At 49.1% G+C, this 12,390-nt stretch overlaps 1 protein-coding gene across 2 annotated transcripts in view; it reads right to left on the bottom strand.

The window, feature by feature from the left end:
* The window catches only part of TMCO4 (transmembrane and coiled-coil domains 4), a 101,053-nt gene that overhangs the window by 81,276 nt on the left and 7,387 nt on the right, over window positions 1-12,390 (bottom strand). For both annotated transcript variants that reach the window (XM_075906593.2, XM_075906592.2), the window contains exons 2-3: window positions 4,283-4,468; window positions 2,520-2,694 (exon numbers count right to left, since the gene is read on the bottom strand). In XM_075906593.2, the coding sequence (XP_075762708.2) occupies window positions 2,520-2,694; window positions 4,283-4,413 (306 nt within the window). In that variant the 5' untranslated portion in view covers window positions 4,414-4,468. The remainder of the gene's footprint in view (window positions 1-2,519; window positions 2,695-4,282; window positions 4,469-12,390) is intronic.

The following is a 12,390-nucleotide window of genomic DNA, read 5'->3' as shown; positions in this document are numbered from 1 at the left end:
GCTACCCATTAATTTCATTTGGTGTCCTCTAGTTCTTCTATTATGGGAACTAATAAATAACTTTTCTTTATCAGCCCTCTCCACACCACTCATGATTTTATAGACCTCTATCATATCCCCCCTCAGTCTCCTCTTTTCTAAACTGAAAAGTCCCAGTCGCTTTAACCTCTCCTCATATGGGACCCGTTCCAAACCCCTAATCATTTTAGTTGCCCTTTTCTGAACCCTTTCCAAGGCCAAAATATCTTTTTTGAGGTGAGGAGACTCCTATATTTCACTGCCCTATTTGAATCAAAGACACAAACCCCCTGGACATGCAAGAAGAGTCTCTATTGTATGCCTCTGAATGACATATTATTCACACCCCTGTTATGCTGATATCTGACTGATTGACAGACCCAGACGTGTACCCAGAAGCCTCCTGCTACGGGACAAGCCCAAGAAAGAAACCAACAGAACACCACTGGCCATCACCTACAGTCCTCAGCTAAAACCTCTCCAACGCATCATTTGTGATCTACAACCCATCCTGGACAACGATCCCTCGCATTCACAGGCCTTGGGAGGCAGGCCTGTCTTTGCCCACAGACAACCCGCCAACCTGAAGCATATTCTCACCAGCACCATAATAACTCTAACTCAGGAACCAATCCATGCAACAAACCTCAGTGCCAACTCTGCCCACATATATACACCAGCAACACCATCACAGGACCTAACCAGATCAGCCATACTGTCACTGGTTCATTCTCCTGCACATCTACTAACGTAATATATGCCATCATGTGTCAACAATGCCCCACTGCTATATACATCGGCCAAACTGGACAGTCCCTACATAAAAGAATCAATGGACACAAATCAGATATTAGGAATGGCAACATAAAAAAACCTGTAGGGGAGCACTTCAATCTCCCTGAACACACAATTGCAGATCTAAAGGTAGCCATCCTGCAGCAAAAAAACTTCAGGACCAGACTTCAAAGAGAAACTGCTGAGCTACAATTCATCTTCAAGTTTGACACAATCAACTCTGGATTAAACAAAGACTGTGAATGGCTAGCTAACTACAAAAGCAGCTTCTCCTCTCTTGGAATTCACACCTCCAGATCAGCTACTAGAAGTGGGCCTCATCCTCCCTGATTGGATCCACCTCAGCCTGATTCTGGTCTGCATATTTATACCTGCCTCTGGAAATTTCCACTACATGCATCTGACAAAGTGGGTCTTTGCCCATGAAAGCTTATGCTCCTACACTTCAGTTAGTCTATAAGGTGCCACAGGACTCCTCGCCACTTCTGCAGATTCAGACTAACACGGCTACCCCTCTGATACTAGGCTGTAACTGTAATTTATGCTTCCTGTAAGGCCTTTAAATTGCCTGAGCTGTGTAAAAGGTCTCACGTAAATGTGAGCCAGACCCCTCATGTCTAAGTTAGGATTTCATTACGAACTTACATTGATGTAAGGAGGTTACAGAGGGGCTCTCCTGTTGGTGCAGTTAGGTCTTCACTCAAGTGCAGCTTTTTAAGTGTAGACCTGCCTTAAATGTTCCACTGATATAGTCAAATGTAAACGGGGAGGAGGGTAACAGACGGCTGGCCCTACCATGAGGCGAACTGAGGCGGCCGCCTTAGGTACCAGACTGTAGGAGGGTGGGGGGGGGGGGCGCCACTAGAACCCAGAGTGTAGAAAATTGAGTCTGCTGCTGGTGCACATGGAGGTAGCAGAGCAGTACCATGAGAGGAGTAGAACAGGAAGAAGGCAGAATTGAGACCTTTCAAAGTTTTAGCACAAGCGAGGGGGGGGGCATCATTTGAGCTCCCCGCCTCAGGTGCCAAAATGTAGTGGGCCGGCCCTGGTAACAGAAGAGCAGTAGCACGGCAGCAGCAAAAAGGTGAATAGTTGTCCCATCAGAACTGTGGTTATATCTACACTACAGCCTGACTGACTCTCCAGCGACAACGCACCAAGGGTCGATTTAGTAGTAATATAATGGTCTTCTGTTGATATGCATTTTAGTAGTTAAATTCCTAGACTGTCATTGCTCATTAAAAGTGCTGTCATATGGGTGGAAATCATGTAAATATTGCATTTTATTAATATCATCAGAACTGACTTAAACGGGGCCTGTGTGCTATGTAGTCTTGCCTTAATCTTTGTATTCATACCTGTTAGTGTGAAAGAAGCTATTTGCATATATTTGCATATATATTTGCTTGTATATGCAACCACATTTAAATTGCAGCCCTTGGCATGTGCTGTGAGTATCATTGTAACCGCCGGACCTTCCAAAGCTGAGTAGTCCTGCACTAGAGAGAGATGAATTAATGGAGGGGGCGGAAAGTCAGTCACTCTATCTCTCAGCCCCCTGTCCTTGTTTTTTTTAAACAGAAGGCAACCAGATGTTTTAAATGCATATAGAATCAGGATTTACTTTACCCAATTGTACAGAAAGAGAATTTCAACAACAAACAGGAAGCTCAAGCCAAGTGGAAGAGAGGAAGAGATGAACTTACTTGTGTAATGACGACTGGATTATTTTCCAAGACTGGATCTTTCAGTAAAATCTGAGCAAAGGTTTCTGTGCCCTCGCCACCCAAACCACTGGCGAATGCAGTCATAGCAGGCAAGACGGCGTCTGACAGCTCTAGCCATTTCACCAAGTCTTCAATAAACTCCATCCTAAAGGAGCTGCATGACAACACAAGCAATACGAATCAAACATTCATCATCAGCTCTATCCTAAATCACCTTCATTTTAGACTTTAGGAGTTGAAAGACTCTCAAGGCACAGCTTTAGCCTTCAGGTTTTCTGCTTCAGTTTAATAAAGGAAGATGATGAAAACAAAGAATAAATCTTTTTAGGAGTATAAAATATGTCCTGGACTGTTAAGCAAAAGTTGTAAATCACTTTTTAAAGGTGACAGTGTATGTTAGACATAGAACTGTGTGTGTGTGTGTGTGTGTGTGTGTGTGTGTGTGTGTGTGTGTGTGTGTGTGTGTGTGAGATATAAGTGTGTGTGTGTGTGAGAGAGAGAGAGACAGTGTATGTTAGACACAGAACTATAAGGGTATGTCTACACTTGCCCTCAGTTTGAACTAGGGAGGCAAATGAAGCATACAGAAGTTGCTAATGAAGCGCGGGATTTAAATATCCTGTGCTTGATTAGCATATTCGCGGCCAGTCGCCATTTTAAAATGCTGGTCACATGATTCAACTTGCCGCAGGTAGACGCGGTAGACTGATCCAAAACCCTTCCCTCGAATGAACTGTTACTCCTCATGTCCAGTAAACACCTACAACACAGAGTGACCACAGGGGGACAGCTGCACTAGGAAGAGAGTGGCCAGCTGGGGCCAGGGCTCTCTCTGTTGCTGGCCACTGATCCTCCCCCAGCTCTGCTTCCCGCCCCCTCTTCCTGCTGGCCAGCCCTGCAGCCCCCGGACCACCTCTCCCCACCAGCCCTGCTTCCCGCCCCCCCTTCCTCCGGGCCCCCCTTTCCTGCCGGCCAGCCTCCGGAGACTCCCCCGCCAGCTCTGCTTCCCTCCCCCCTTCCTCCAGGCCCCTCCATCCTCCCCTCCAGCCCCACAGCCCCCGCCCCCCCCAGCTCTGCTTCCCGCCCCCCTCCTGGCCAGCTCCAACCCCCCCCCCCCCCGACAAGCGTGTCCGTTTTTTTAGCAGGGTCTACTTGGCAACCCTAGCCGTGAATGGGCATGCTCACAGGGAAGAATAGTGTTCCTGTCTCTATATCAGCAGAATGCAATCCTCACTGTCCTGACTCAGAATCTGAAGAGACACAACTCAGACAGCCTGATAATCCAGGAGATTAAGGGAAGATTTATCTCCATGTTTTATTCTTGACTGTACAGAACAGGACATTGTTATCCTGGACATGACAAACTCCTGCAAGATTTCACCGGGGAAAACTCACAAGAATGCTTTTCTTTGTAAGATTTCGCTGAGATTATAGGCTGAGGCCTTTCCTAAATCAGGGATACAGCTTCAAAAACAAAGGGTCTGATCCTGTGTGGAGCTTCAATTACCATAAGCTTCAGCACTTCAAACAATTTGGCTTAAAAGCTCTGATTAAACCAGCCTAATCCAGTGGCATGGTTAAGGGTTGTCCTCCTTGGCCTTTGGAAAGACAGCCTCGTGCAGTCACAAGTGCCTGCTTGGTGCTTTTTTTTATTTAATCTAATCTATCCCATGCACATGGTTGGCTTGTTATCAGACTCTGTCTCAGCTACTGCACAAAAACTGCTCCATCCACCTTCGTACCTTTGCTCCTTTTCAGGAAACAAGCAAGCCAGGGAGATCCCGCAGAGTGCTGCATATGCAAACCTTCCAGGTTCACCCAGCTGTTTGCCCACAAGCTCACATGGCTCCTTTGCATCAGCTTGTTTAGCCATCCAGAGTATCGCCAAGCCTGCCGGCTCCACTTCTGCTCCTCAGCTAGTTTCACACCTGCCCATCAAAATAAGAAAAAAAAAAGATGGTATTTGAAAGTGGTGAGGAAAACGAGTGATAGATTTGCCTTTTCAGTGACTGAACTTCTTGGCTCTGTGTTTGATTAAGTCTGCCAAAACACGTTTACCCAATGGTGTGATAATGTACAAAACACACTCCAGATGGCTTCGGTCTTCACCTTGTCCTCACCTTCAACACTTATCAAGTGTTTTCACAACACCAGTAATTATTTACACTTTATACAACAGATTCGAAATACACTTCAAGCTGCAAAGGACCTGGGCTCATTGTAAACTAAATGAAGCATATGCCTCACACAGGCAAACCACAAAATTTGCAAAAGCCCTGCCACCTATCACAGTGACTATTTATTGAAGTCTGGGAATTTGTACACCTGATGCTCCCCAGAACCAAATCAGCCCTCTGTTCATTATGCTGGAAGCATGTTATTCACTTCAGAAAGTTCAGCTCAGTTACAGCCTCTGATTAAAAGGAAGATTTTTGTTGTTTACCTGACTTTCCTGTTGTGATTACTGGAGGTAGATTTTCAAACATTTAGGATGCTTAAGGCTTGTCTCTACTATGGGGTGGCTCCATGCTGTGGTGATCAATCCATTGGTGGTTGATTTAGCAGGCCTAGTAAAGACCCACTAAACTGACCACTGATAATTCTCCTATTGATTCCAGTACTCTCTAGCACAGTGGTCCCCAACCTTTCATGGCTGCCGGGCGCCCAGGGGCGGGGCCATTCACGTGCCGGGCGTCCGGGGGCGGGGCCGCTCACGCGCCGTGCTTCTGGGGATGGGGCCACGCATGTGCCGCATGCCCGGGGGTGGGGACCGCCCACACACCCTGAACCCAGGGCTGGCACCGTGCATGTGCCACGCACCCGGAGCAGGGGCCACACGCCCAGGGCCCGCACCACGCATGTGCCACACGCCGGGGGCGGGGCCAGCCCAGATGTTTCGGTGGGTGCACATAAATGCCCTGGCGGGCGCCATGGCGCCCGCGAGCACCGCATTGGGGACCACTGCTCTAGCAGAATGAAATGAGTAAAGGGAGTCAACATGAGAGTTTTTTCTGTCAACCCCCTCGAAGGAAGTATATCTAAGCTATGTTGATTTGAGGTACACAACTAACGTAACTCAAATTGTGTAATTTAGACGGATCTGTCCTTGTAGTATAGACCTGCCCTTAAAGTGGTAAAAGCGTGGGTTCATATATGCAAGTAGGTTTTTAAACCACAAAACACAGCATTAGGGCCCTGATTTGGTAAGAAAGATGTAAGAATGTTGTAAACACTAACTTGGTTAAAGTCAGGCATGTTCCTAGTTGGGTACTACCTGTGGCTAGGTGTGTCAGTTGAGATATGAAAAATGTTACCTGTAGGTAGACATTATGTGTGCTGAGCAAAGCAGTAAGGGCCTGATTTGAAGCTAATGGAGTCAACAGAAACTCTCATTGACTTTCCTGGGCTTTGGATGAGGATCTAAGGCTATGTCTATACTGCACCTGTTTTGCCCAATAATTATGTAAATGAGGCTAAGTGTGGCCTCGTTTGCATAATTAATGAACACCCACTTTTTGTGCAAGAGGCTTGGCGATATTCCACGCTTAGCCTCATTTGCATATTTCTTGCGCAAAATGGGTACAGTATAGAGTTAGACTAAGTCGGCAAAGGCAAGCTTTAAGGTAGTCTGTTGTGGCTGGCTGGCTTTAATCAGATTGGGAGTTTCAGATGTGTACAAAGAGCATCCATCTGACAATTTCTCATAAGGAAGTGCAGAATGGGACCGATCACCATGGGTGGGACGGGAAAGAAATTTCCCCCAGAGCAGACTTACAGTGATCTCGGGGGCTTTTTTGCCTTTTGCTGCTATGTAGGACACAGGTCATCTGCTAGGATCATATGGGTACATCTCATCTCATCAATTCTCTGCCATTGCAGGGCCATAGGTAATAGTGCACCTGAGTTTAACCTATTCCCTGCCTGGGGCACACTACAGGTTAGTCTCTTAAAGGCAGTGATATTTTGGTCTAATTCTAGATGATAGGTTTAGCGTGTGGTTGGCTGGGTGGCATTAGAGACCTGCGAGATACTGGTCTGACGTGATCTGGGTGATCTTCTGACCTTAAACTCTCTGTTTAAAAAGAATCATTGATCAATTATTATCCCAAGGCAGCCTGAGTTTGTTTGCAAAGGGGGAGGAGGCCTCCCCCTGATTCAGAACTGAATTGATTTCAGAAATAAGCAATTTCAAGTCCTAGTTGATGTAACTGCTACTATTTAAATTCCCTTCGCTCTTCAAGGGTGGTGATCACCATGATTCACGTCCCTATCTCTGTGGGAACTGAAGCCCCTCCCATATGCATCTCCTGGCTCTGTAACATGACCATGCAAGGCTGAGGTAGCTCAGTGTGTTTCCACAGAATCAAAACAGGAACCCAAAGTCCATAAACGAACAAAATAATAAAACAGTATTTACTTTCTGTATGGATTGAGAAGGGCAGGAGCTGAAACATGCTTCTCAAGGGACTGAGTGGACTCCTCTGCTCCTATGTTGGCCTTGGATGAGGTTCCATCACGGGCATGTGAAATTTAGGTCGGTACAGAATCAAATTTAGGTCAGTACAGGTTACACTGTAACTTGGAAAAGGGAGCTAGATATTTTCTGCTTGCAAAGAGTTTTCTGGGAAAACCCAATTGTTAAAAGACTTCCTGTTTGTCTCAGTGCCTCACGTCCTTTTCCTCATACACTGCTGATCTATCAGTTCTGGCAATTTGTCATCTCTATGACTGGCCCATGAGTTCTGTCATGGTTTTCAAAGATAGACATGTAACTTACTGATCTCCACAGCACTTACACATTTAATACAAAACTGGCACACTTCAGATAACATGGCTAGTTACAAAGCTCCACTCTTGGGCAAAGAAATCTATTTTCAGAGAGTCATAGAATTATAAAATCATAGGACTGGAAGGTTCTTCAAGAGGTCATCTAGTTCAGGCCAGTGCATTCATGGCAGGACTAAGTACAGGCAGTCCCCGGGTTACGTACAAGATAGGGACTATAGGTTTGTTCTTAAGTTGAATTTGTATGTAAGTCGGAACTGGCATCCAGATTCAGCTGCTGCCACTGAAACTGACCAGTGGCTGACTACAGGAAGCCGGAGGCAGAGTTGCTCTGCCCCCAGCTTCCTGGAATCAGCCTGATAAGTTTCAACAGCTGCTGAATCTGGAGCCTGGGACAGAACAGCTGGGGTGCTGCCCGGTAGGTTCCCACAGGACCAACCCAGCAGCACCCCAGCTGCTCTACCCAAGGCGTCCCACAACAAAAGCCTGGTCTGCTGGGGGGGGGGGGCGCACTAACTGCGCCCCCTCCCCCCCAGCACACAAGGGAGACCCGAGCAAAGCCGCACAGGCGGAGGGACCCCGCCTCCCGTGTGGCTTTGCTCCTGTCCCTCTGGTCTGCTGGGGGGGGGGGGGGTCCAGCAAAGCCGCTGGACCCCCCCAGCAGACCAGGGACACCCGAGCAAAGCCACCGCCTGGGCGGCTTTGCTCGTTTGCCCGGGAGCAAAGCCGCCCAGGCAGTGGGACTCCCGCTGCCTGGGCGGCTTTGCTCCTGTCCCCCTGGTCTGCTGGGGGGGTCCAGAAAAGCCACTGGACCCCCCCCCCCCCAGCAGACCAGGGGGACAGGAGCAAAGCTACCCAGGCGGCGGGAGTCCCGCTGCCTGGGCGGCTTTGCTCCCGGGCAAACGAGCAAAGCCGCCCAGGCGGCGGCTTTGCTCGGGTGTCCCTGGTCTGTTGGGGGGGGGGGTCCAGCGGCTTTGCTGGACCCCCCCCCCCCAGCAGACCAGGGAGACCGGGAGAAGCTTTTCTCGCCCCAGAGGACACAGGCGGCGACCCGCCGCCCGTGAGCTCCGGGGCGAGAAAAGCCCCGTTCGTAAGTGCGGATCCGACATAAGTCGGATCCGCGTAAGTCGGGGACTGCCTGTATTGCCTAGACCATTCCTGACAGGTCTTTGCCTTCTCTTAACAATCTCCAGTGATGGAGATTCCACAGCCTCTTACTGAACCTAATCCTTCTTTGCTGCAGCTTAAGTCCATTGCTTCCTGTTCTCTCCTCAAAGGTTAAAAAACAATTCTCCTTCCTCCTTGTTACCACCTTTTATGTCTTTGAAAACAGTTATGTCCCTCTCAGTCTTCTTTTCTCCATTTTTTTTTTCAATCTTTCCTCAAAGATCAAGTTTTCTAGACTTTTAATAATTTTTATTGCTCTTCTTTGGACCTTTGACAGTTTTCCCAAATGTTTCCTGAAATGTGGTGCCCAGACCTGGACAAAATACTCCAGCTGAGGCCTCATCAACATGGAGTAGAGAGAAAGAATTACTTCTTGTGTCTTGCTTACAACACTCCCGCTAATACATCCCAGAAGGATGGTGTTGATATTTTTTGCAACAGTGTTACACTGTTGAGTCATATTTAGGTTGTGGACCACTATGACCTCTAGATCCCTTTTCACAGTACTCTTTCCTATGTAGTCATTTCCCATTTTGTATGTGTCCAGTGGTTTTACAACATATGCTAGTGTCTGATCCCCTGAAGTGTCATCCTGACCCTAACTTAATGGATCTCTCATATTTCAAGGGCCAGTAGTTTTGCAAACCATAGTTTAGCACTTCTGTTATCAGCCCCAGACTTGCATATGTGAGCAAATCATTACAACAGACATGCAACTGGAACATTCACTTGCTCCCAGCAAATGCAAAGATCTTCCTAGCCAGGAAAGGGGCCCAAACTAGCAACTTGTAGAGAGTTAAATAAGGACCTAACTTTCCTGAGGGGCTCTTCAGATACCCAGCATCAGAGTATTACAGGAAACAAATCCTAAGAATGACAAATTCCAAGGGGGAGGAGATAGGATCCAGGTACCACTGAAGAGACAAAAAGCTCCTTCTCTTTTACAGCCATGAGAAGGGTGTGGGGAGTCACATTTATAGGGTACCTATTTTCCATAGGTTGACAACCAAAAAGGAGCAGCTGACCAGGATCTACACTGTCCTGGGAGAAATGCCATCTGCAGAAGCTGGGAGTGCACAGTTGGCATTTTCACCTTTATTGTATCTAATTCCAGATACAGGCAGTCCCCGACTTACGCGGATCCGACTTACGTTGGATCCGCACTTACGAACGGAGCTTTCTCGCCCCAGAAGTCGGGGCGAGAAAGCCCCGTTCGTAAGCTGCTCCGGTGCCCCTGGTCTGCTGGAGACCGTCTCCAGCAGACCAGGGGCACCGGGCGGGTTCCCGCGCTTCTGAGGCTTTGCCAGAGCAAAGCCTCAGAAGCGCGGGAACCGTTGCTGCTGCCCCTTGAGACCCCGTGCCTGTGGTCTGCTGGGGACGGTCCCCAGCAGACCACAGGCACCCGGACTGAAGCCGCAGCCGCGGGGGGGTCCCGCGCCTCTGAGGCTTTGCCAGAACAAAGCCTCAGAGGCGCGGGGAACCGCCGCTGCTGCCGCTTCTTGACTGAAGCGGCAGCAGCGGCGGTTCCCCGCGCCTCTGAGGCTTTGCTCTGGCAAAGCCTCAGAGGTGCGGGACCCCCCCGCGGCTGCGGCTTCAGTCCGGGTGCCTGTGGTCTGCTGGGGACCGTCCCCAGCAGACCACAGGCACCCAGACTGGAGCGGCAGCAGCGGCGGTTCCCAGCGCCTCTGAGGCTTTGCTCTGGCAAAGCCTCAGAGGCGCGGGACCCCCCCGCGGCTGCGGCTTCAGTCCGGGTGCCTGTGGTCTGCTGGGGACCGTCCCCAGCAGACCACAGGCACCCAGACTGGAGCGGCAGCAGCGGCGGTTCCCAGCGCCTCTGAGGCTTTGCTCTGGCAAAGCCTCAGAGGCGCGGGACCCCCCCGCGGCTGCGGCTTCAGTCTGTCCCCAGCAGACCACAGGCACCCAGACTGAAGCGGCAGCAGCGGCGGTTCCCCGCGCCTCTGAGGCTTTGCTCTGGCAAAGCCTCAGAGGCGCGGGACCCCCCCCCCCCCCCCCCCGCGGCTGCGGCTTCAGTCCAGGAGCCTGTGGTCTGCTGGGGACCGTCCCCAGCAGACCACAGGCACCCAGTCTGAAGCCGCAGCCACGGGGGTCCCTCGCCTCTGAGGCTTTGCCAGAGCAAAGCCTCAGAGGCGCGGCACCCCGCTGCCGCTGCGGCTCTGCTCCCCGTGTCCCTGGTCTGCTGGGGGGGGGGCGCAGCTAGTGTGCTCCCCCCCCCCAGCAGACCAGGCTTTTGTTTTGGACTCTGGGGCAGAGCAGCTGGGGCGCTGCCGATTGGTCCTGCAGCGCCCGTGGGCACTACTGGACCAACCCGGCAGCACCCCAGCTGCTCTGCCCCAGGTCCTGATTCAGCCGCTGCTGGTCAGTTTCAGCAGCGGCTGAATCAGGACGCCTGGGGCAGAGCAGATGGGGTGCTGCTGGGTTGGTCCAGTAGCACCCCAGCTGCTCTGCCCCAGGCGTCCCCAAGTCAGCTTCTGCTGAAACTGACCAGCGCTGACTACAGGAAGCCCCAGGCAGAGTTGCTCTGCCCCGGGCTTCCTGGAATCAGCTGCTGATCAGTTTCAGCAGCAGCTGACTTGGGGACGCCTGGGGTTCTTAAGTTGATTCTGTATGTAAGTCAGAACTGGCGGTCAGTTTCAGCAGTGTCTGAATCTGGACGCCAGTTCCGACTTACATACAGATTCAACTTAAGAACAAACCTACAGTCCCTATCTTGTACGTAACCCGGGGACTGCCTGTATAATGTATCTGCTAATTTTTTGACTGATACACATTCAAGGGACATGAATTCTCCCATTTTGAACCAAATTCAGTCATACTCCCTCAATTACTGAAGGTCACTCTTTCTTATGCGTGGAGATCTTGCTTGATCAAGAAGTTTCTGCACATTGTAAAAAGAATGAAAACAACTTACCTTATTCTTGACTCTTATCTGTAGTATACTCACCTGCAAAATCTAATCTTTATTTCCTGCTAGTATAACCAATAAAACCAACAGTAGAAATGACACTACAATAGCTTCTTTGTTTGTAACCTTATTCCATAAAGCTCAACAACCAGATCATTAAATGAAGGATTTGGGAGTTTACGTAAAAAGCTCTGTTCTCTCTACTCTCCCTCCCACAAGTCAGAGCTCTGAGGTGATATTATGCCAATAATTTTCCAACTTGGGTCTCTAGAGTTAGGATCTAAGTATGTATAACTGGTTTTGTCAGATTTAAGCTAAATCTACCTGATAAACAATCACATCCTGCTGCTAGTGAAATCAATGGGTAGAGCCATGCAAATCTGCCAATATCCATGGACCATGTTTGCAGCTCATGGACGTGGACACAAATTTTGTTTCAGTGTGAGGCTCTATCAATTGGGAACTGCAGGAGCTCAGCACCTCTGAAAAATCAGGCCACTGAGTCTGGTGCAGGTTTGAAAATTTTAGTCTGGGGATTTTGCACCAACTTCGGTAAGTGTAGATGGGTCCCACAGGCAGCCTTAGATCCTGAGGATTATATTCGACTTGTTTCACTGAAGTAGGTGTCCCTGTCTCAAGCAAAGTATCCCAGCAGTCCAAAGCATTTCCATAATCTAAGCTGTAAATTGAAATAAATTTTTATCACCAGCTTTTCACATAAAGTACCCTTTGTTGTCTTGAAAGGTATTATATTTTAGATGATGACTTTCAGCAATCTTGTTTAAGAAGTAAAATAATAACTCTGCATTAAAGCTTCACAGCTGTAAAATCCGGGAGTATTCTCAACTGATGGAAAAGCAAACAATAGGCATACTAGCTTCATATTTGCTTCTATACAAGGATATAGATGCTTGGACCTGCCAACCAGCAGAACTGATTAAATCCTTGGAACCCTCAAAATGCACCTGTGCCACC

This window comes from Pelodiscus sinensis, chromosome 24, assembly GCF_052426305.1.
Source record: "Pelodiscus sinensis isolate ZL-2025 chromosome 24, ASM5242630v1, whole genome shotgun sequence".
NCBI lineage: Eukaryota > Metazoa > Chordata > Testudines > Trionychidae > Pelodiscus > Pelodiscus sinensis.
This window is presented reverse-complemented; position numbering and strand designations above follow the sequence as displayed.